This window comes from Antechinus flavipes, chromosome 1 (genome assembly GCF_016432865.1).
Source record: "Antechinus flavipes isolate AdamAnt ecotype Samford, QLD, Australia chromosome 1, AdamAnt_v2, whole genome shotgun sequence".
NCBI classification, from domain to species: Eukaryota; Metazoa; Chordata; class Mammalia; order Dasyuromorphia; family Dasyuridae; genus Antechinus; species Antechinus flavipes.
The window spans coordinates 289021586-289047386 of record NC_067398.1 but is presented as its reverse complement, the minus strand read 5'-3'; the positions used below and the strand labels follow the sequence as shown (position 1 = coordinate 289047386).

At 36.3% G+C, this 25801-nt stretch overlaps 1 protein-coding gene across 4 annotated transcripts in view; it reads right to left on the bottom strand.

Annotated features, from left to right (window-relative positions):
- DOCK8 (dedicator of cytokinesis 8) overlaps window positions 1–25801 on the bottom strand; it is a 312124-nt gene that overhangs the window by 188538 nt on the left and 97785 nt on the right. For all 4 annotated transcript variants that reach the window (XM_051962333.1, XM_051962351.1, XM_051962346.1 and 1 more), the window contains 3 exons: window positions 5605–5728; window positions 3741–3953; window positions 1430–1515 (listed from right to left, as the gene is read on the bottom strand). In XM_051962333.1, coding sequence (XP_051818293.1) covers window positions 1430–1515; window positions 3741–3953; window positions 5605–5728 — 423 coding nt within the window. The remainder of the gene's footprint in view (window positions 1–1429; window positions 1516–3740; window positions 3954–5604; window positions 5729–25801) is intronic.

The following is a 25801-nucleotide window of genomic DNA, read 5'->3' as shown; positions in this document are numbered from 1 at the left end:
ATTAAAAGGATCAGATTAAAGTGCCAATCTTAAAGTATTATATACATATCAGGATTTTTTTTTTTTTTGTGTGTGTGTGTGTGTATGTATTTGTGTGTGTGAAAGTTTTCAGGTTTCAGACTTGTAATTTCACTGATAAAGAAATTCCCCATGTGGAAACTCTTAAGATGCAGGTTGGGAACTCATCTGTACTTAATAACCTTAGAAAATTGTCTGAAGGTTTGATAGGTTAAGAGACTTGTCCAGAGTCACACAACTGGTCTATATCAGGGGCAAGATTTGAATATGGGTCTTCCTAATTCCAAGATGATCCTCCATTTGTTGCATCCCACATCTCACTGGTAGTTATCAGAATGATCATGATAATAACTAATATTTAGATTTCATTTAAAGGTTATTTTAGGTTTATTTAAAGTTATACATGTTATTTCATTTGATCCTCACATCAACTCAGTGAAGTTGATACTGTTATTATCTTCATTTGTTGTTGTTTAATAAATTAGTTATGTCTGACTCTTTTGACCCCATTTGGGGTTTTCTTGGCAGAGGTGCTGGAGAGGTTTGCCATTTCCTTCTCCAGCTCATTTTACAGATAAGGAAACCGAGGCAGACCTGTATTTTTATAGATTGAGTAATTTGCCCAAGGTCACACAGCTCGTATAGTATCTGAGTCTGGATTTAAACTCAGTTGTCTTCACTCCGGGTCAGGTAGTCTCTGTATTGCACCACTCAGAGGTTGATAGAGGTTAAATAGCTTTGCCCAGGGTTACACAGCTATTAAGTATATGACTCAGGATTTTAACTTAGATCTTCCTGACTTTAAATTCAATGCTCTACCCACTATACCAACATTTCCAAACAAAGAATGATTTTGGCCTACAAGAAATATAGATTTAATAATTTAAAATAACAACAAAAAGTTGTCAAGAATTCATAAGATCATCATATTTTTTGAAGCTGTAAAAACCATTATCTATTTCATTTCACACAATTAATCTGAGATTGAGCTAACTAGGGATAGTGTGCACTCCCATTTCAGGGTTCTGTAGCCCAATTCTTCTACTCAGTAGCTGTGTGACCTCAGGCAGTACCTTAACCCTTCAAAGCCTCTGAATCTTCATCTATTTGAGAATAATCCCAATACTGTTCACCCCAGAGAGCAGCTACAGACTGGATGATGTACCTAAAGAATAATTTTGAAATTTGAAAAATAACTTCATGCAACAGTCCAAAAACAATAATTATTATTCCTGTCTCCTCTCATTCCAGGAAACAACATTTCTTATTTACCTTTCCTTCCTTCTCCATACCATCAGAAGGCCAATGTCTAATTTGATTTTTGTGATAAAGAGCAAGGATTATTATTTAATTACTATTTAATGACTAAATAAACCTCATTTTTGTGCCTAGGACACAGACCTCCACTTACTTCAGAGTCTGCAGCTTGACCAAAATCCTGTTGCCCAGGTGTTCCTTCGGACATTCTGGCAGTGGCCTTATTTCCACAGCATCCTCCTATTATGAACCATACAATGAAACCATTAGAAAACTCTTACACTACTGCCATTGCCCACACGACCAAAATGAGCACTCTGGAGGTAACTATCAGCCATCAATGGAATTAATTACCTTTGGAGTCAGAACAGAATTCTCTTATTTACAAGTTTAAAAAAAAAAAAAAAAAAGAGTGCATCTTTACCTCCACAGAACAAAATCAGCCTTTGAGGCAAACCGTTTTTCATTTCAGCAATCCATGCTTTTAGAAAGAGGAAGGAAGGAAATGAGAACTCTGAAATATCTTAGTAACATCCCCATCAGAAGGCATTGCAAAATCTCATACCCATTGTTTGCTTTTTGGGGCTATAATGGCATATTCAGTCTGTTTCTCCCATTGATTGCTTCATTCATAAACACACTGAGTACAGAGATGGCAGGACGATACAGACAAAGTGTGTTTAAGGTCTTATAGTCTTACCACTGAAACTGAGTTTGAGATTGTATTTGGTGAATATTTTTTAAAAAGTCCAGTAAAATGGAGAGCAGAATACAGTAACCGCAAGATATGTAATGATCAGCTGTGATGGACTTGGCTCCTCTCAACAATGTGGTGATTCAAGATAATTCCAAGACAAATGGAATGGAAAATGTCATTCGGATCCAGAGAATTATGGAGACTGAATGTTTATTGAAGTATTTTCACCTTTTTGGTTTGTTTGCTTTTTATTTCTTGTGGCTTTTTCCCTTTTGGTCTGATTTTTCTTGAATGATATGACAAATATAGAAATACATTTAAAAGAATTGTACACATTTAACTTATAACAGATTGCTTGCTGTCTTGGGGAGAAGGGAAGTAAAAGAGGAAGGGAGAAAATTCTGTAACAGTTTTACAAAAATGAATGATGAAAACAATCTTTACATATATTTAGAAAAATAAAATATTATTGAGGAAAATAATAAAATAAGTACTATTTGGAAAAATAAAATATTATTGAGAAAAAATGGACAACAGAATTGAAAGTATAAGGTCTATAAAGAAATGAATTCATAGATTCCTCTCATATTCTGATTAAAAAAAAAAAAGAGTAACTAGTTAACTGGCACGTTCTGCTTCTTCAACTCCAAGATTTAGGTCAGATCCCAATTCTTCCAATTGTTGATGGTTTTTCATACCTTGCAATTACTTTACATTTAATTTGCATATTATTCTTTTCATTTACTTGTCTTTGTATATACTGCAATTCCCCAGGGAAAAAGATGCTACTTTAGTGCAGGACTGTTTGGTGTTTTTGTCTTTCAGAACATAACACAGAGCCTGTCCATAGTAGATGCTTAATAAAATCTTTATCAATAAAATGGGATTATAATATCTATGGTCCCTACCTCATACACTTATCATGAGGCTCAAGTGATATAACATATAGCAAGCACTTGGTTAATATTAAAGCACTACACAAATATTAAAGCACTATACATATTTACAAATATGTAAATTTAACTCTTAATTACTGGAGAATTCTGAGTCTCAAATAGCTCTGAGAACCTTTTGAGTGATGTATTAGAGAGAGGAGGGAGAAAAGGCAGGGCACTGTAGAAGGAGGCTTTTACAAAAATCTAAAGGAGAAATTTAAGAGTCTAAAGCTAGGGGATTGCTATTAGAATAGAAAGAAAGAAAATAACATACACATAAGAGTATAAAAGAAATGATGGATAGTTAAAATTAAAAGAAATTTATAACTGATTGAATTGAAGATGGAAGAGTAAAAAATGACAGATTTTGAGTTTTCTTGATAACTTCATTTTAAAAAACTGTAATGTTTGCTTTTTGTTAATCCATACTAGTCTTTACACCTAAATTCAAATTAATGTGGTTTACTATATAGCCAATTTTCAATGATTCAAGGGCTGATCATCCAGATTATTTAAGCATTAATTAGTTCCCTGGTCCTTCTGGTCCTTCTTACTGTGTCCCTCTCTTGCATATTGTACTGCAATTGACACTTCTAGCATAGTGGCAGGGGAAAGAATGGAAAGGTGGAGGTCTTGTGATCTTGTGATTAACTTATTAATTGAAAGTCACCCAGGGTACTGTTTAGGACTATATAAAAGATTCAATTTAGCTGGACCTTGTTAATCTGATCAAACTGGAGTGGGCTTGTTACATGATTTTTTTTCACAGGGGAAAAAGTGCAAAACATCTTGTTAAGTACTTGGGAGATCCTAGAAGGAGGCATCCCACCCACCTCATCCACAGATGGGTATAAGGCAAAGAGCTCGGCGTGCCTATTGGTCCTTCGAGCTTCTTCGTTCTGTCTTTCAAAATCCTCAGCACTGATATGTTCCAGGAGACTATCAAGCCGTTGGTCAGGCTGTAGGTTCCGAAGGTCAAAGTCACAGGAAGTGAGAGTATTTCTTCCAGACACATCACAAAGCACTTTTAAGGTTCCAGGGTCTGCCTAAAAGAAAAAACAAAACAAAATAAAAAAACCATACTTGTTTGTGGAAAGATGTAGCTAAAGATAAAAAGGTTAACCCTATGTATTCTTCTTCTTCAAGTAGACCACATAATACTGGGCTCCCAAGTCAGAGGGCCCAGGGTTCAAATCCCACTTCTAATATTTACTATCTGAGTGCTCTTGAGCAAATGAAGGTAACTTGAGCCTCAGTTTCCTCATTTATAAAATGAAGGGAAAAGACGAGATAACCTTCCAGTTCTAGATCTAAAACCTCTAAAAGTTCTTTACAATTTTAAATCTATGATTCTACATCTTACACTAAAATTGCCCTAACTTGGAACTGACATTTTGGTGCTAGTGAAATCTGAGCCAGGATTTTCTAGATAACCGGGTTGCTCTGCTTTCCTTGAAATCTACACTGTTTAAAATAGTTTTAAAATTGGCTAGAGGCAGACTGTCCAGATAGCCTTGAGTGCCAGGTTAAACATTTTATATTTTATTTGTTAAATAGCGTGGAGCTCCTAGAGACTTTTTTTTTTTTTTTTTAAGCAAGAAAGGAAGTGACACAGGTAAGCAGTTGTGGTCAAATGAATTGGAGAAGTCAGTCCAAGAATCTGGACTGGCACTATTTTCCCAGGCTTACTCATCTCATCATTTCAGCTTCTTAAAAGGAAATCCCTGGTGACTCACAAGACAAGGATAGATCTATATTAGTTGGGATTTGCAAGAAAAACAATATTCTCAAGAAATTAATAGGCCCATGTAACATTCATTTTTCAATTAACTTTAATTGATGAACATGAAATATCCTGCCAGGTTCACAAACATGGGATTGACCTCAACTCCCCATATCCAATCTGTTGTCCAGTCTCATTGAGTCTGTATCTAGAACTTCTTTATAACAGTGCCAGTAATTATGACTCCTCACAAAAATTACAAATCTAGATGAGAACACAGATAGGAAACAATACTAGTCGTAAAAACACATGATTGATTTGTCAGATTGAAGTCTGAGAAGATAGCAAAACTGGGGTTCAGATAAGCTCTATGTCGACAGCTACAAGCCTTCTCAGGTAGCTAAGTTGTGTCATCAGAGGATTTTTAAGGCTGACTTTTAATGTTCAGTTCATGATATTATGTGAAATCCTGAACCAGGTCATTGAGATAATAACTGTCTCATTTTCCATTGGGAAGTCACGTCCATACAGGAGTGCTGGCTTGGGGCCTAATTGTTAGTTATTAGAAGAGCTTGGAGAAGAATATAGATGAATTCTCTAAAAAGAAGTCCAAGGAAGTTTGAGCTGATACTTTCTTTTTCCTTCAACAAGTTTTTTTAGACAAGCAGAGAAATTAAAAATGATTCAACTGAACTTAGAACTTCAAGAGACAAAAGTAAAAAGGTAACATGTGAAAGACTGAAAGTCAGTCTTCCAGCATAGGATTATTCATAATAGGGAATTTGCTGTAAATCACTATTATTTGGGGCCTTTTGACAGGACATGGAAATAATTTTGTTATACAGAAGATATGCTTGTTATCTTATTTCCAACAGCAAATGTAATATAGATTAACTTATATCCCAGCAGAATAAAATATAGATGCATGTTCCAGATAGAACATCATAGTAACCATCTTTGATAGTAAGAAATACCTGAAAACTTGACTCATTATAATCCAAAGTTTCTGATTCAAAAGTCTGTTTCTGAAGTGTCTTGTGGAAATCCTTTCGGGAGCCAACCTTTTTAAAGCCACCAGTATCTGAATTTCCTTGATTCCTGAGAGAAAACAGAGACAAACATTTTATCTCTTTAAAAATTCATTGCAAACAAGAAGGGGAAAAGGGAGTTGTGGTTAAAAAATAACAAATGTTTTTTATCTACATAAATGACCTACATTTCCTACATCTACATTCCACTAAATCTAGTAATGTTCTAATTTAAAACCACAGAAAGAGTTTAAAATAAAATATCTTATATTGTATCTCAGGAGAGAAAAAACATCGAAATTAGGTTGCGAACAGCTAAGGACAAGAAAAATAAACTTATGTAGAAGTTAAAAAGACACTAACACCAGTAGTTCTTGCTGTGAGGCTGCAAGGGGATTTCAGAGACTGTTTTGATAAGAGATCTGAAGATGTACTGGGCAGCTAGGTAGCTCAGTAGATAAGAATACTGGGCCTGAAACTAAGATGACCTGAATTTAAATGTCACCTCACATACTTACTAGCTATGGGTCATGCGCAATGGCCAAAAGGGTCTGGCTATTTGGAATATTGCCAAATGGATCCTTCAAAAATCTTTTCTAAACTCTAATTGGTTCCCAACTTCAAATGGAGAATTAAAACTTCATGATAACATAATTATTCCCGATTTCATACCTGCTTTTTTTCCCCTTAAAAACTGAAAATCAAAGTGATGGCTCACTTAAAGGATAATGGAAGATGGTGGGCAGGTTACAACCCAGGACAAATGAAAAATTTGTTATGCCACAATCCCTTTTGAACTGTTCTACCTCAGTTTCCCTGTACTAGTTTCCCTTGTCTCAGTTTCCTTAACTGTTCCACTTAGTTGTAAAACCTCCCTCTGGTCCATTATGGCTGAGGACCATTTGCTTTAAGGTTATTAGACTTCCTGACTCTTTCTGTCCTCAAGAATTTACACTATCCCTCTAAAATATTCCTGTTTCTGGCTTTTAGTAAGGATTTATGGCCTCCCCCCATCCTGACAGTTTTCCCACTTTTTTCCCTTCCTTTGTTTGTAAAAGGTACTTAAGGAAATGGGGTTCTCCCATTCATGGCTGGATGCTGGATTCTTTGAGATGACAATTTTGTCCAGCCCTGGGACTAACATGGATCCATTGGTCCCAGTAAATCTCTACATTTAATATTGAATTGGATTCTAATCTCTGTCTGACTGGATAATTTGAGACGAGAGTCCTGTCCAGTCAATTAGGTTCTCCCAATTAATAAAATATTAAAAACTCTCTAATCTCTCTCCTGCCTCAGTTTCTCCCGGCATTACATTTTGGAGGTTCCCCCCCTAGATAATAGAAACTGAAAACTGGATTAGAGATTAGAAACCTCTCGGTCTCCACCTAGGCCTGAGGAGGCTCAGGATCTAGGTCTACTCCTTGGGAAAAGATCAGCACTCTGGATACTAACCTCCCGGGAAAGTGTAGTACCAAAGTTCCCTTTTTAATGTTGTGTCCCAGTTTCTCCAATTGTCCTATTTAGTTATTCTACCTTAGGTTATAATCTTTCCCTCTTAATGTTTGAGATAAAGGTTTTATAGACATTCCTTCTTAATGTTTTACAAGATAAAGGTTTATCCATTTTAGATAGCATTAGAATATCAGTAACCTCCCTCACTATCAGGTTATCCCCATCTAGGTGCCTCCCCCACTATGTCATTGTTCTTGTTATCCTATAAAAAAGCTTGCTGTCCCGATACCCGGTAGTCTCTTCTAACCGTGAGTACCAGGGTTACTGTTTGAGATGATAGTCTCCCCCTAGGATCAATCATGGATCCATTGGTCCCAGTATTTCTCTCCATTTAATAAACTATTGAATTGGTCTCTATTCTCTTGTCTTGCTCAGTTTCTTCGGCATTACAAAAGGAATCGGCCTGTCAGCCTCAGTCGGGCCTACAGTGGAGCTGAGATCGTTTCAGCCTTTGGGAGAGTAAGGGTTTTTTTTTTTTTTTTTTTTTTTTTTATGTCCATTTAGGACTCTGGTTCTGGTTATTCTGCTCTGTTTGCTAGCAGTCTGTAGTCTCAGAATAATATGTGCCGACGGGTTTCAAAGTTCTGAGACAGATATTTTTCTGGGACACCGGGAAATATCCTCTGGGTATGTGTTATATGTTTGTTTAATGTTGTAACTGTGTGTTCTGTGTGATTTGTCTGTCTGTTTTGTTGGTTGAAAAAATTTTAAGAACAACGTTGCAACTGTGCTTAGTATAAAATTGTGATTTCTAATTTTTAATCTGTTGCAGTAATTCGTAAACAAAAGCAACAGGATTTTTAAAAATGTAAAAGGTGAAAATGGAGCTCTGCGTGTGTCTGTGTGTGTCTGTTAAAATTTAGCAAGCTTGTAAGAGATAAGAGCAGTGTGTTAACATTTAAAGAAAAGAAGTTTGAATAGAACATCTAGGCATTCTCTGTGAAGGTAGAGAAAAGCACTAAATGGGCTTGGAAGTTTACAGAAGCTCCTTTGGATTCTGGAAAGGAAAAATGTTCAAAGTGAAACAAACTTCTTTCTGGGGGCAGAGGTCCTGGAAAAAGCCCCTAGTCTGTTTTGCTGATTTAAGAGCTTTGTTATGTTTTAAGAATAATGATTAAGAAATTTCATATTGGTTGTTTGAAAATTTGCTTGTGATTTTAAATTTTTAATCTGATATACTAATTTGTAAGTAAGGAAAAAGTGGGCTGAAGAGTTTTCAAAGTCTGTTAGAGTAAAGGGTAATAAAAACCTTATCTGATCGAACCTCAGGCAGGAGAAAAGGAATTTGATTAACAATAGAATTCAAACTTAGCCTGGGCTGGGCCATTAAAGCTGCCTGGACAGATAATGGAGATGCTAATTGCTGTCAGACAGCACTCAGGCAGAAAGAAAAGAACTTTTTGTAAAAGGTTTGGTTTGATTCAGTTTACTTGTTAACATAAGTTATACTTTAAATCCAGCTCTGCTGGACATGTGTGGGTTTTGTGGAATTTTGAGCTATTCACTAGTATGAATCTTACAAGTTTTGAAGGAAAAAGGAAAGAGGAATGCAGGTGATTTAGGAAGGATTGAATTGTAGGAGCAATTAAAGGTGTGTATAGTTTTAGGAAGTTAAAAGAAAGGCTGTAGAAAGAAGAGGTGGGAGAGGGAGAAACAGGAAAAGATCCTTTGTCTTTAAAGATAAAGATTCAACTCACCCATCCCCACTGCTTTCTGCTACTTTAGCAATGAAGGGAGTATTTAGCTAAGGAAGGTTAAAAAATGTTCAAGGATATAGTAAGAGGGAAGTAGAAGGTTTGGAAATTGGTGAACTTCGGAAGAAACCTGATATTGGGAGAAAGTAAATAAACTGTTGGGCTAAATCTTGAGAAGGATCCCCATGTAGGAAATTGAGTGGGGAACTTGGAACTCCCCAGAGGGAAGTTTTTTTTGTCTGGGGCTGCAGGAGTAGGGGAAGGGTGGCCACGTGGAATCCTCTTCCCTCACACCCCACCCCGCCCAGTGTGTTACAGCAGTTTTTTTTTCTTAACCAAGCTCCTGCCAGTTACTGTGATTTAAAGTAACATGCTTACTTTTAGTTTAATTGATTAAATATTTGCTTCTTTGATACATAAAGGTTTTCTTGTTTGAGGAATATGATCATAAATATGATCCATACTTTGGTAGGATTATTTCTAAAAGTTTAATTGTTATTTTTATTTTATTTTTATTTATTTATTTATTTTATAACTTTTTATTGACAGAACCCATACCAGGGTAATTTTTTACAGCATTATCCCTTGCACTCACTTCTGTTCCGATTTTTCCTCTCCCTCTCTCTGGTATGCCACAGTTCTTTTTAACTGTCCTGACTCAGTTTCCCTGTACGAATTTCCCTTGTCTGTTTCCTTAACTGTTCTGTCTCAATCTCTTTAGTTGTATATCCCCCTCTGACCCAGTAAAACTGAGGATTGTTTGCTCAGGTTATAAATTAGCAAGATAAACAAGAGAATAGACCTCCTGACTCTTTTCTGTCCTCAAGGATTTACAATATCCCTCTAAAATATTCCAGGATATCTCATTGATATCTTTATTTCTTTGTATTCAGACATCCTGTCTCTAGGTTCTTAGAATTTGTGGCCTCCCCCATCTTGATAGAGGTTTTCCCTCACTTCCTACCCCTTCCTTTGTTTAGAGAAAAGGTATTTAAGAAATTGGGGTTCTTCCATTCATTGCTGGAGGGTGGAGGCTGGTGGCTGGCTGTATGCTGTATGCTGGATTCTTTGGGATGACAGTCTCCTCCAGCCCTGGGACCAACATGGATTCCTTAGTCCCAGTATATCTTTATCTCTGTCTGACTGGATAATTCCAAATGAGAGTCTTGTCCAGTCAATCTTACTCTCCCATTAATAAAATATTAAAACTCTCTAATCTCTCTCCTGCCTCAGTTTCTCCGGCATTACATCTCCACTCCCTCCCCCAGATGGCAAGCAATCCTTTACATGTTAAATAGGTTACAGTATATCTTAGATACAATATATGTGTGCAGAACCAAACAGTTTTCTTGTTACACAGGGAGAATTGGATTCAGAAGGTAAAAATAACCCAGGAAGAAAAACAAAAATGCAAGCAGTTTATATTCATTTCCTAGTGTTCTTTCTTTGGGTGTAGCTGCTTATTGTCCATCCTTGATCAATTGAATTGCTATTTTTAAAAACTTCTTGAATTCTTTTATGTGGAATTCGATATTCTGTATAAGTTAAAATTGATTGTATTGGGTCATCCTGAGGGCCTCTGAAAATAATAGTTTTTTTCTTTGTCCTTTTGAAAATATTTCTGTTATGGACAATATGCAATTTGGGATGTTTTTCTATGTATTGGGTGGGTATTTTGAAAGCAAAATCAGATATTTGATTAATTGTTATTGGAGGTGAAATTTCTTGGGCTTATAGTTAATTGGTTAATGTTATTTGGGAGTTTTAAAGCTCCATCCTCTGACAGTGGGACAATTGATTGGAATAAAATTAGGTTAAAGCTATTTTATCCTGTATGTGCTGAAGGTTGAGTTTTGATTGCTTATGTTATGTTATAGTTATGTTCTTGCATGTTTTCCTTCTGTAACTGATCTCTATAATCAAAACAATGGTCAATAGAATTGTTAATGTAATTAATTTATGTCATACCTTGTTATTTTCAGTCTGATTATATGTAATCATTGTATCCTAAATGCTTGGGCAACTAAGTATTTAGCCTGGTCATTTGTCTGTTAAGAGGATAATTAACAGGAGACTGTAAAACCTAACTGCTGTTGAAACTTGAGACTGCAGCCATTTGCCTGGCCTGCAAAGCAAACTCATCTCTTCGCACAGGAAGCTGCTGGCCAATCTATTTTAGCATCATATTTTTCAGCAGTTTGGTGAACCTAGTCTTTCTGAGACTGATCTGATCTTTATTTGTTAGATTTGTGTTTTTTTTGTTCTAGATTTTGGTCAAACTACAGATATTGAGTTGCTTCTGGGACTTGGACCAGCTTTGATTAGCTTTGATTGTCAGCGAGATACATCCACCCTCTGCATGGAATGAGAGCCTCCTACTCAGCCTGCAGCAGTTTTTAAATGACACCATGGACTGGACCCTGCATCTAGTTTACTTTGGACAGATATGAGGGACTTTGGGAATGGTTGATGACTGACTGTTAAACCTTGCCTGGATCATCTATTACGTTTATTTAAGATTTGGGATGGGATTTGTTAAAGGTTTTAAGGTTTAAGGTCTATATTAAGGTTATATTGCTGTTACGTTTGAGGGATTTTTAGGAAATGCTACTGTACTAGTCTGTTATGTATAGGGATTTTGATTCACTCTTGGGATTTATATGTGGAATGGTTATTTGATAATTCCTTTCTGTGAGGAAAAAAAAGGGGGAGGAAGAGATAAAACATTGGGGAAATTGGTATATTTTTCTCAAAACACCTGAAAGAATGGGAATCCCTAGCTCCTATTCACTTTGCCTTAGGCACTTCTGACCCACCCCCTATCTCACTAGTTCAGACTTAATTTGGAAGTCTTTTAAACAGTCCTTTTTTTTTTTTTTTCCATTTTTATTATGCTTTACTTTTGGAATCCCTTATTCTGTTAAAATTGCCCTGGCAGACTCAGTTTTGGGGATTATTTTTTTTTAGAAAAGTTTTAGGAATCAGACTTGAGACTGGCAGTCTCTCTGTTTTTTTTTTTTCCATTCCTGTAACCCCAGTTCATTAATTAGTATTTCAGCATTTCAAAGGACCTTGTAATTTGATATCAGGCATTAAAAAGTTCAGGGTTTGCCTGCTTTGATGTGCATAATCTGCTCAGAAATTTGATTCTCTCTGCCTTTGGGCGGCGACAGGTGAAGCTACTCCAAGCCTCACCCTTCTCCGCCAAAGAGAGGCTTTGCCCCTTTGAATGGGCCTTGAGCCCTACTGTTCAGAGACTGAGTTAAGTGCACAAATGACTAGAAACCTAACTCGCAGAGAACTGTCCATCTCAAACTGAATTCTCTGGCTGAGATGGCGCTCCAGAATTATAGAGGACCTGACATGCAACAAGGGAGCCTTTGTACAGCTGTTAACTCTGGGGTTATCAGGGAGAGACTTGCTCTTGTCATATAAGTCATTTGCCATTTTTCTAGTTTTATTTTGGGTTGGTCAAAACTAAGACCTCCTGGGTATCTAGAGGAAGGTGCTAATATTCAAAGATTTGAATATTTAGGAGAGAGAGTGTGGAATGTTATGCCACGATCTCTTTTGAACTGTTCTACCTCATTTTCCCTGTACTAGTTTCCCTTGTCTCAGTTTCCTTAACTGTTCCCCTTAGTTGTAAAACCCCACCTCTGGTCCATTAAGGCTAAGAACTATTTGTTTTACGATTATTAGACTTCCTGACTCTTTCTGTCCTCAAGAATTTACACTATCCCTCTAAAATATTCCAAGAGATAAGACTATTCTGGATACCTCACTGACATCTTTACCTCTGTTTATTCTGATATCCTGTCTCTGGCTTCCCCCCAGCCTGGCAGAAGTTTTCCCACTTTTTTCCCTTCCTTTGTTTATAAAAGGTACTTAAGGAGATGGGGTTCTCCCATTCATGGCTGGATGCTGGATTCTTTGAGATGACAGTACAGCCCTGGGACCAACAGTCCCAGTATATCTCTCCATTTAATAATGAATTGGACTCTGACTTCTGTCTGACTGGATAATTTGAGATGAGAGTCCTGTCCAGTCAATTAGGCTCTCCCAATTAATAAAATATTAATCTACTCTCTCTCCTGCCTTAGTTTCTCGGGCATAACAATTATAGGATAAAAGCAGCTGCATCAGAGAGGTTTATTGTAAAGGCAGGAACTTTGAAGAAATATAGTTAAGACTCAATATGACTCAGTGGAATTGTTAAGATAAGGGTTATCTAGTTTAGCATGTGAGTTCTTTAGTTCAGTATGATTGATTTAATCTTAAAACAAATAATGGTTCCCTAGTGATATAATGATTGGTTTATACTGGGTATACTATAATGATATAATTGTAATAGAGCATATAAACTGGGGGCAAACTCAGCCAGAGAAAGACATTCCATCTCCCACCATTGAGGGGACTGGCCTATCCTCTTTCATTTCTCCACTGAGACCAAGGCCCATCTGAAGGCCACAAGAAAGCTAATTGAGACCCAGGTGAAGTAGACAGACTGTGAAGGAGACAATAAAGACTTTTGGACTTTACCCTGGCTATTCTTGTGGTGATTATTTTGCTGAAAACAAGGCTAGTCCCGAGACATCCAGAAAGCTAACCAGAACATTATAAGTTTATGACAAAAAAAAAAAAAAAAGAAAAGAACTAATCATAAGATGAAAGTGGACCAGTGAACTCCACTGGTATGTTCCTTTGGCATCCATGCAATGTCAAGAGAATTAGAGGCTGAGAATGGCAGGTCCTGAAGTAATGAATGCCCATGGTGATGATATCATAGACCCACTGAAGTATCCAAGTATTCAAAAGCTGAAGAAAATTCTTATTACTAAATTTGGAGGCTACATAAAGCAATGTTATTTCCTTGAATTTCACTGTATTTCATTTTTAATCAAAAACTGCAAGACTTTGAAGGCATTTCCAATATCTCTACTGACATAACTCATGCTGTTTCTCCATCTAATTCTTCTATAAAAAGCTTTGTAGCTCCTTCAGTCTAAAGTATTTCTCAATTGTTAACGACTTCCCTCTTCTCTCCCCTCAAAGCCCCAGCTCTTAGAGATCAAAGTTGGGAGAGAAAGGGACTTTGTCCCAGGCTGGACAAAGCTGGTGTGCCTATTGCTGGGTGAGCCTATGGCTCAAAAATATCTTTTTTCCACACTGTATGGATCCTTTCACTTTCCTTGTTACCTAGAAATTCCTGTTTGGATCAAGAAGGATCTCGGATCCAGAGAAAGAACTATGGAGACTGAATGCAGATGGAAGCATCCTGTTTTCACCTTTGAATGGGACTGATTGAATGACGTATTTCTCAGTATTGAGTCACATGATCCCTGTACCCAGAGCTGGCAGATTGGGTTTTGGATTCTGGGTCTGGGAGGGACCCTGGGGGAGTCACATGATCTCTGGAGAGTCAGGCCCTGGGTTACAGGAGGTGACAAAAAGTTGCAGGAAATGACATGACCTATGGGAGGCAGTCAATATTGGTGACCATTGGTCAAGGATGATTATGTACTTTTAGTCATATCCAGTGAAAAGGCTTGGTCTTTTCCAATTTAATCGAGTGTTCTACTTCCAGCTATTTCTGGTTCAGGAGCACATGGCAATTGGAATGGCTCCCAGATATAGCTGGACCTTTCCCTGCGGGATTAAATAAATGCTTTCTCTTTGTACCTGAAGATGTCTCTGATTATTAATTTGGGAAAGGGGGAGTCTAGCACCCCTCCCACAAGCCTTTTTGTTTTGTTTTCTTTCTCATGTTTTTTTCCTTTTTTGTTCTGATTTTTCTTTCCCAACATGACTAATGTAGAAATATGTTAAAAGATGACTGTACACAGTTAACCTATATAAGACTGCCAGCTGTCTTGGAGAGGGAGGGAGAAAAAAAATTTGGAACTCAAAATCTTAGAAAAATGAATATTGAAAACTATCTTTACATATAATTGGAAAAATAGGATCTTTTTCCTTTTAACATTGCAACACCGAGAGTCTTATAAACAATTAAGATTTATTGAGGCCCTATAGGATGCAAGTCATTAACACTGTGTGGGGTGAATAGTGTGGTTTCTCAGAAACTATCAGCTAAAGCAAGTATGTGAAGCCTTAGGCCTCAGTTTCAGTTTCCTAGAAATCATGTGAAGAAATGAAACTTTGGAAATCCCCTTGTACAAAATACACCCCTAGCCACATAGTTTAGCTCACCTCACAAGTATAAACCAATTAGCTTAAATGGCATCAGGAAGATGGTGGGCCATTGAGATTTTATGCTATATAACCAAGCTTCTGTTTCTGTAAACCAGACTCCTCCTTCTGAACTTCCCAGAGGTAAGGACTGCCCACTTGTCGTGAGATAAAACCTTTCTACCTTCACTTTGAGAGATCTCCAAGTAGTCATTTGGGGTTAGGGTCTTTATACCCCACACAATACTAATGTGAATTAGTTCACTGGATTGCTTTCCTATTAGTCAAATTAAGATTATTATTACTGTAAATAAAAAGGATATCAGATAAGGGTGAAGGGAGAATGATAATTTTTTACTAGGAGCCCTTTGTTGATGGGTAGGGCAGGCTAATTTGGTGGTGCCACAGGAACAGGATTAGGGCAGTAAGAGGTCACTGACTACCTGGGACCTGGAAAGAACCCCAAGGAATTGGAGAATAATGTAGAAAGGGAGATGGCAAAGAGAAATTTTGTCACTTTAAAAATTTTGTCTCAGGCTGGACCTGTGCTCTAAAAGGAGAAGTAAACTCTATTCCTTTTAGAAATAACCCTCTTCCTGAACCAAGTTGTCCTCTGATCCCTAAACTCAAGTTCATAATCATTAATATTAGTGTTCAGCCACATTGTGAATTAAATAGGTATTTATGAGCTGGCCTGGGAATCCAATATATAATACTTTTTATGGGAATACTTTCCAGATTCTAAGCAATTGACATAAACTTTTGAAACCCAAACCATTCAGAAGTTGGGGGTTGGCTTGTAGACCACTTCTGTGCCTTTTAGGTCCACTTGAAAAGTTATTATTTTGAAACTATGCTTAATGACAACAGGCATGTTAATACTAAAACTTCTTCCCTATTTATGTTCATGACTTAATTGTTATTGGGGAACTTGCAACACTTTATAAATGGCAGTTAGGTTCCTAGTTTTTCCCACTAACAAACAAAACAAAACCAGCCACCATTTAAGCAGTAAAATATCCAAGATATAGATCATCATAATAATTAAACTAAAAACAATAAATATGTATGTAGGTCAAGACAATTGTGCGAGGTACTATAGCTGCGTAGAACTTAAAGAATAGTGTGGTATGTTGAAAAATGAAGTATTCCTATGTCAGGAAATAATCTCAATTCAAATTCCTGTTTTGACACTTAGTTCAAGCAAGCCATTTAATGGTCTCCCCTTTTCATACCTCCCTTTTGCCCCCTCATAGTGCAGAATTACATGAAGAGTGGAGCTGGATTGAAGGCTGAAGAAAGCAGAGGCAGAGGCTGAAGGACAAACCTTTGGATTTGGAGACATTCGGAGGGAGCTCTTGGAACCAAGCAGAGAGGTAGGCCTCTAAGAATCTAGCTATCCAGGCCCAAAGAAAGAGACAAGACTTGGAAGGAGAAATAAACATTTGTATTTTTACCAGCTGGCTGCATTTGGGGTAATTATTGATCTGAACTGATACTAAGGCTGCTCCAAGAAAACCTTCCCAAGAAACCTGCCCTCTCCCCCAGAAAGAACCATTCATCTTATATTATTTTAAAAGAAAAAGATCACCACATTTTGGCAAAGTCATACGATCTGATTTGAAATCCTACTATTTGGGATCTTACTATTTGAAATACTACCTCTATATCTTTGGGAAAGTCATTTAATCTCTCTCTGGGCCTCAATTTCCTCATCTGTAAAATGGGATGATGGCAAGAGTGGATTAGATGGTCTTTAAGATCCCTTTCAGCCCTAGACCAGGATCCTAAAAGCTATAAAATGCATATATTGTGATAAAAGAATCTCTAGCTTAACTTCCTTCCTGTCACTTACTTAAACTGAGGAGAAAAGAATGTGATTTTTACTTACATGTGTGAGAAGTTGCAAGATAGTGGGCCAGGGAAGGGGATAGTGGCGGCAGGACACGGTGCAGGTAAAGGGAATGAAAATCTAAAGGTAGATTTTCAGGGTATAACCTCAATGTAGAATTTCCTAAAACTCTAGTTAGCATCTTAAAAGCTAACCTTCCTCGTAAAGTTTAGACAACATTGAATTTTGTTTTTCTGTGTTAGGCTGTCTTTGTGGTTGCAGGAAGAGTGAGTGTATTAAAACCTTTTCTGAAGGTGGAAGAAGAAAAAACCCGAAAACTCAAATAAAATCTAACATGTTTGGGGAAAAATGAAACCAAGGCTGTAACGGAAACCAAATAGGAAAAACCACACATCTGAACCTGTGTCTAAAATGTTACACTGATCCCAAATCACAAAGTTGATTAGTTATTATTTGACTTGAAAGAAAACACATTTCTTGCTTCTTTGAGAGAAAATACAAGTTTTAAGACATGCATCTAGCATCTATAGAGAGCTTTAAGGTTTACAGGAACAGCTGTAACAGCACAATGGATAATATTTCCTTGTCTAGTGTTAGGAAAACTCATCTTCCCAAGTTCAAATGTGGCCTTAAACATTTACTAAATGTATGACCTTGGGTGGAAGTAACACACAACTGAACAACAATAACAAATTAAAGTTTATCTTCTTTGCTCATCAAAACAGCCCTTCAAGATAGGGTTCCTCATTTATATGGAAACTGAAACTGATCCAGGAAAGAGACTTTGCTTTGCATTATTCAGCTAATAAATATGTGAGGTAGGATTTGAATTCAGGGTTTCTTGACTCTGGATTCAGAACTTTTGACTTGGCTAAGTAAATAATGAATGAGAGAAGCCTTTTCTCCAGCTTAGAAATTTACCACTTACTTGTCTCAAGGCTCATAACACTGAGATGGCAATTGAGTAACTTAAGGTATCACATGCTTTTTCAAAAAGGAATCATCTTGAAAAAATAAAAAAATCAGAAAATAGCCTAAAGACTCTGCATGAAGCTAGAGTTAAGAGCTGTGTCTTTTTTTATTCCCTCTCATAAAATGTGTTTATTTCAGAGTGTCTGCAGGCATAAAAAAATCCATATAGCCCTATAGTATTTCATTTTATTAGATCTAATCCAAGATATTGGGGTCATTTACCTCACTTCCCTTTTCTTCTTCTATTTAATTGTAAGCACCTTTAGAGTAGGAGCTGTGCTGTATCCAGAACCTATAATATTATTTTACCCATAGTAAATCCTCAAGAAATGTTTGTTGAATGAATTCTCTTTGGCTAATGATTTGAAATCAACCTTGATATACTTTTATTTCTGGTGTTTTTTTGATTTGATTTTGTTTTTGCATTTGGTTCCTGGATCCTTGGGTAGAATAATTCTAATAATTAGTAAAATTACTTCCCAGAAGTGAATAAGGTTGAAAGACATGGGACTATGAATATGAAAAAAATGAGTCACTCAGGAAGATCCCAAATATAGTTATCTCAAAATACCAACTCAGAAAATTAGTTCCTATGGCCTACCTCCATGGTCGGTTGAAACCTCAAGTGTCTGAAACCAGTGTCAAGGTTTTATTTATTACCAGTCCTTCAGATACGAGGAGAAGTAAGTAAACTGTGTAATGAAAAAACAATTCCCCCAAAATGAGTATAACTTCTTGATTTCCACAAGCATAGCTATTTTCTTTTGAACTAAAAACTTTCTTACATTTGGTGACAATTCCATAAATCCATCAGCTAAAAGAGGAAAATAAATAGTGTTGGAGAGTCTGCAGGAAAGCACAATAGTATATTATTGGTGGAGTTATGTATTTCTTTAGCCATCTGAATTATACCCAAAATATTAATAAACTACTTGGCTTATATTCCAAAGATATTGAAGAAAGAAAGAGGAAAGTTTGCAATCCATGCTACATAAATAATAGTCATCAGTTCTGGATGTCAAGATTTAAGAACACTAATTAGACTGAAGAATCCAGAAAAGAACTACTTGTATGGTGAAAGGGCTTGGTTGGGTCCATGTCCTAGAAGGACTGGGGATGTTTAACCTGGAAAAGAGAAAATGCAGGGATGGGGGTGATAACTGTTTTCAAGTATTTGAATTCCATGCAGAAGAGGGATTGGACATGTTCTAATTGCCCCCAAATGGTAGAACCAGAAGGAATGAGTAGAAGCTGTGAAAAGGCAAGTATATATTTGATGTCAATAAAAATCTGACCTGTCCAAAATAGAATAGGATGCCTTGAAATGGGGTGGTGGTTTCCCATCATTGGCTATCTTCAAGAAGAATCGGGATAATCACTTGTTGGGAATGTTACTGCAAGGATTCCCTGAATATATGGGTTGAACTAGATAGCTGCTGAAGCCCCTTGAGTTTTGTGATTCTATGATTTCTTTCTAGTTTCATTGGCTGATTTGCTCAGTTTATTTCCCCCAACTTTTAGGAATCAAATAGCTAAGCACCTTGACAGTCAGCACAACAACCATATATCATAATAAGCAATTATTGATCAGGGAGACACATTTTTTATGACATTTTGGGAGTAACTGAATTATATGCAGTGATGTGTTTGAATTTTAATTGTTTACCAGTTCACTGGGAGTAAAATATGGAGTAATAAAACAGATGATACCATATTCCTTGGCATCCCAGCTCTCCTTGAGTGTGACCTTGTTTTAGAATTGCCTTAATCACCTAGGATGAAAGACGGAAAGTTGAGGGGATTTTATGATGGTGCCCATAATGAAATGTTTCATAGTCACTGGAGATAATGCACCAAGAATAAATAGTATGTAAACATATTTAATTACTTAAGAATTCAACCTTCTACTAAGGCACCAAGTACATAGTGAAGTTAATCACTTTTTTGTCCATTTGCAAGAATTGGCAAAGGAAATAACTATATTAAAAACATTTTATGTCATCTAAAAGATGTCATCTAAAATTCATCCATAATAAAACAATTAAAACTGAAGATGAAGAAATAAACCTTCAATTATTTCATGATACAAGTCATTAAAACAATAATTCTTATTCTCATTTTCAAAATTCATGCTGAACTGATTACTATTATTTATGAAACATGCATAGCATACTTTAATGCCGTACAAATTATTAAAAAGTGTAGTCTTTGCCTAGGGGGATTTTCAATCTAAGTTAAACAAATACTTCAAACATAAAAATATACCATCCAAAAAGGATAACAGGTATTTTGTGTTTCTGTGTAGTTCTGTCTTTGCATATTAAGAGCCTTTTTTCCCTTCCTTCCTTTAGTATAAGGGAAAAAGTACTGACTCTGGATTTAGAGAATATGGGTTCAAATCTTGCCTTTTATAATTGCTTCTTGGGCAAGTCACCACTTGTCTGGGCTGTCTCAGTTGCCTCATTTTTAAAATTAGAGGGTGGGACTAGGTAGCCTATAAAGTTCCCTTCTGTTCAAATCAATGATTTTATAAGCTTTCTTTTTCCTCCATATGACTCAGCAGATTTAAAAGGTAGTTAAACTGTCCATCATATTGGATATGAGCCCTCTCTTCCCTACAAATTACCTTATACATATTTTTATATAATTTTCTGTGACCATGTTGTTTCCCTTAATAGAATGTCAGCTCCTTGAGCTCAGCCATGGTTTTGCCTTTGTGCTTGAATTTTTCAAACATATAATGTGTATTCTCACTTTTATGCCTTTGGTCACTCCATTTCCTCTCCTTAGAATACAGAAAAGGTATAAGGTGATATGATGAAAAGGTATCAAAGAACAAATTCCACCACACCCTTTGTGACCTTAGACATTACTTAATACTTCTGGGTCTCAGTTTCCTCATTTGCAAAATGTAGGGGTTTACATCTACGGTCCCTTCCAAAAATGTAATAGTATGGTCATCATCATTTGATCTGTAGGGCCTAGTACTATGGGCTAGATACTAGCACATAGTAGGTATTTAATAGGTGTTTATTTAATTATTATAAAAACCACAGGGGCCTTAGGCTAATCTGTATCTTCTCTCAGATAGCAAAGGCAAAAAATAAAGGACTATCCCTTAAAAATATCAAGGAATTCTATTAATAAGGAGATAGGTGTGGGAAACCATCTATCAGAATGTAACTGCCTGATGTTAGATAACACTTAAGTATATTCTGAGGACATAATGGATTCCAAGAGGATGAACTATCAAAGTTGTACAATTTATGACATGTTCTCTTGCTTATGTGTGCCTATGGATACAAATATATTCCTGGGACAGCATCCCTGGATACACCTAAGGCTAACACCAATTCTCTTTTGAAGTCTTCAGAATATTTTTTTGCTTTGACTTTATTCCATCAACATTCGATTCATATGTCTGTGCATTTGATGACAAGAAATCTTCTGTTCCACTGAATATGATGCTCATCTTTCCTTGAGGTTGTGTCTAACTTGTGGGTCTAATTTAAATTGCTTATCAGAGAAGAACAGTCTAACCATGTTCCATACTGGAGTCGATGCTATATTAGGTCCCAGACCATTATGCTGTGGTATGTTCATTATCTTCTTTTTGCAGTGAATAGAATGGACTTTGAAATTGGAAGGGCTTAAATCTTGCTTTCAATGCTTACTTGTGTAACCACAGTAACATAATCCCTCTGACATAGTTTATTCATTTGTAAAGTAGAAATAATAATAAAACCTACCTTACAAGTAGGTTTTATTATTAGATCTGCAGAAGTTTATCTATAAAAGCAAAGTGATTTGCTCCAGGACTTATTTCTAAATGAAGACCACTAAACAAGATAAAAATAATAACTGACATTCATATGTTGCTTCAAGATTTGCAAAAAAGAAGGAAATACTTTATCTCACTTGAGCCAAATAATAAAACCTGAGGTAAGTTTTATAATCATTTACATGTTTGCAAATGAAGAAACTAAGAGAGGTTAAATGACTTGTCTGTGTGACCCCAGCATGGAAAGCAAGATTTAAACCTTCTACATTTCAAAGCCCATCTATCATTCTATTCACATCAAAAGGGAAATAATGTGCATCCCACAGCATGGTGGCCTAGCACCTAATATAGTGTGTGTATGTCTCTGTGTGTCCATATATGCACGAGTGTGTCTTTGTGTGTATGCATGTGCATCTGTTGTCTGTGTGTGTGTGTCTACGTGTGTATGACTCTGTGTGTGTGTGTGTGTGTGTGTGTGTGTGTGTGTGTGTGTGTGAAATAATAGCTTTTGGAAACAAAAAAAGAGTATTAGCATTGTTTGTTGTTGTTGTGAAAGAAAAATGGTTGTTTTCATCTTTTCTGTTTTGGGCTTTTAAAGACCCTGTTTTGAAATGGCCCAAGGAAAAATTACTATGCCTAACATTTATATAACACTTAAAAGTTTGCTGAAAGCTTTTACACTTATTACCTCATATGACCCTGACAATGACCCTGATAAAGTAGATACCATTATAATCCCCATTTTACAGGTGGGAAACTGAGTCTGAGGAGGGGGAATGTGACTTTTTCAGAACCAGCTAGTATATGTTTGAAGCAATATTTGAACTTAAGTCTTTCTGACTGCAGATTTGGCTTTCTATTATGCTCGGGGCAGCTAGGTAGTGGAGTGGATAGAACACTAGATCTGCAGTCAGGAAGACCTAAGTTTAAATATGCCTTCAGATGTTTACCAGCTGTGTGACCCCAGGCAAATCACTTAACCTTGTTGGCCTCAGTTTCCTCATTTGTAAAATGAGCTGGAGAAGGAAAAAAATCATTCAAGTGTCTTTCCCAAGAAAATCCAACAATAAAATCACAAAGAGTTGGATGCAACAGAAAAATGACTAAACAACAACAAGAACAATAAAAATATAGCACTCAGCTCCCTCCACAACCTTTCCTCTCACTCTTCTAAACCCACAGCAACCAATCTTCTGATTCCATCATTCAAATTGTTCTCTCCATGATTAGAAGTGATCTTTTAAATGTCCAAATCTAAGGCCCCTTTCTTATTCCTTCAGATCTCCGACCTCTTTGCAGTGTGACACTACAGTTTCCTTCCTATGGGATACTTCTCCTTTCCAGGGTTTTGTGATACTGCTAGTCCTCCTGATTAGCATTTCTTTCATTCTATTCTTCTGGTTGTTTACCCATATCATGCTCACTAGGCAAGGATGGTTGCAAAGGTTTTGTCTTGAACATACTTTTCTTCTCCCTCAATATTCTTTCAGTTGATGATCTCATCAGCTCCCATTGGTTGGTGGTTGGTTGTTGTCTGTAGTTCGAAAGACCAAAGTGACTTCATTATGTTGGAGTCAAGGAACAGAGTGTCCAATTATGGCTGATCAGACTGATACTTGACTCTACCCCAGATTGGGCATAAATAATCCATATTAACATTTGGAGTGGAGATCTCTCTAAATTTGCACACCTTATGTTTCTTTTGAGCTACTGCAACTTTGCTTCACTCATCAAGTACAGCACCTTCTTTGATTCAAGAATACCATGCGGGGTCTACCTATGTCAGTGTCTTCCATGTCATCCAATCAATTCCAAACTTCTTCAAGGAGATCTTGAGAGTATCTTTGTATTACTTTTTCTGTCCTCCATGTGAGTGTTTATCTTGCGTGAGTTGTCTGTAAAATAGTTCTTTAGGCAAATGTACATTTGGCATTCAAACCACAAATCTCATAAGTTCAATGATTTGAACTTGCTGATGGTTCTTTATTTAAAGATCTAGTCTTAGTCTCTTTTATGAATTATAGTCAGTTTCACCAAATACTTCTTAGACTCGAAATGGCTATCTCAAAAACATGTCATGTACAACATGTTTAAAACAGAATTCCTTATCTTTTCTCAAAACCTCTTCCCTCTTCCTTATTGTCAAGGACACCAAAATCCTCCCATGTTCACAACCCTTGCTGACATCTTGAAAGTGTCCATCTTTAACTCTTCATTCACAATACATAGGGTATATATAAGCTATTGCCAAGTCATGATATTTCTACCTTTACATTACACACACACACACACACACACACACACACACACACACACATCTCCTTTTCACTTGCACAATCACTTCAGTGCTTCATCACTCCTTAGCTGGACATATTGTAATAACATTTGATTCCCATTCACAAGTCTCTCCCTTTCCATCCTTCACTGAGTTGCCAATGTCACTCAAATCCCCAATAGCTCTCTATGCCTCCGGAACAAATAAAAGTCTTCAGTTTAGCATTCAAAGCTCTTTATAAGCTCCTTCATACCCTTCCAGATATTTTACCCTCCTACACATTACTCCTTTCCAAACACTTTATGATATAGCTACTGGGCTCTTTTCTGTTCCTCAAACACATTACTCCAAATCTCATCTATCCAGAATATATTTTATGTCCCTATTTACATCTGCACTAGAATGTATATCCCTTGAGGGCAGGGACCTATTTTTGCTTTTCTTTGTATATCCTTCTTAAAACAGTGCTTAGCACATAGCATGCACTATTTTAATAATGCTTGCTGTCTGAATGTAGAACAATGACTGAACATTATTAAATTTTCATTAAGTCTGCTATTATTCTTTTTTATTTAATTTTCTATAAATTACTGAGATTAGATAAAATAATTCCTTTTTTAAAAAATTAAATAAGAACATTAGCATTTCAGCTTATACTTTGGCTATTCTTGTGGTGATTAATCTGCTGAAACAAAGGCTATCTCCACACCTTCAGAAAACTGAATCAAGAACACTACAGGCATCAATGGAGAGATTGGGGCACTACTTCTGACCTAAATGGACTCTGTTGTGACTCTACTCTCTAACCAATTCTGGGACTATATATATATATATATATATATATATATATATATATATATATATATATATATATGTACTTGAAGTCCATACCTCTGTCAAAATAATGTTGCAAAATACTATTGTAGTAAGTTAAAAATAGAAATATGATTCTGTAGGGATAAGGAAGATGGTGGATTGTCTCCTAATCAAGGAAGTACTTAAGAGACATTTGATTTTAATTTGTCACTGGAAACATTTTTATGACCTTCCCTCAATTATAAATGATAGGAATACCATAAAGTCAAAATTTTTAATACTTATAAATATTACACAATGCTAGCACATACAGAATACCTGTTTAGAGTAAAATTCATCCATTCACTTAACTTGCTGAGTGTATGAGTAGGAAATGGTATCCCACATTATACAAACAAATAAATTCTTTGGGTTTGTTGCATTGTGGGAATTGTGATGAAAAAGACTTGTCTCTTCTAAAGACATAAAAACTTATTTAATTTCATTTGTTTGTCAACACATTCCCTGCATGCTGAACATTAACAATGACATTTATTGTATCTCTTGGTAAGTAAGCCTGTTAACTGTTCAGATGATGTCTGTATACACAGAGGCAGCTCACATGACTCAGAATTATTTCATATTTTTTAATTAAGAGAAATGTTTCTGTGAAATTTTTATTTAATTTATTTACCAATTTATTTAAAGTTTGAGAACATTGCTGTTAAGCTGTTTCAGCCATTTTTGGCTCTTTGTGACCCCATTTTGGGGGAACCTGGAATCTTATCTGGCTTTCTTGGCAAAGATTAACTAGAATGGTTTGCCATTTTCTTCTTTAATTCTTTTTTTTTTTTTTATAGATAAGGTACTGAGACACAGTTAAATTATTTACCTAGGGTCACATAGAGATTAACAGGTTTGAATTCAGAGAGATAAGTCTTTCTGATTCCCAATGCTCTATTACTGCACCACCTAGTTAGTTACCGGATTGCTGAGAAATGAGTATAACATGGAAATGTTCCACTTGGTCTATTAAAATATTCTTTAAATTGATTGAAATTCGAGTACTACAA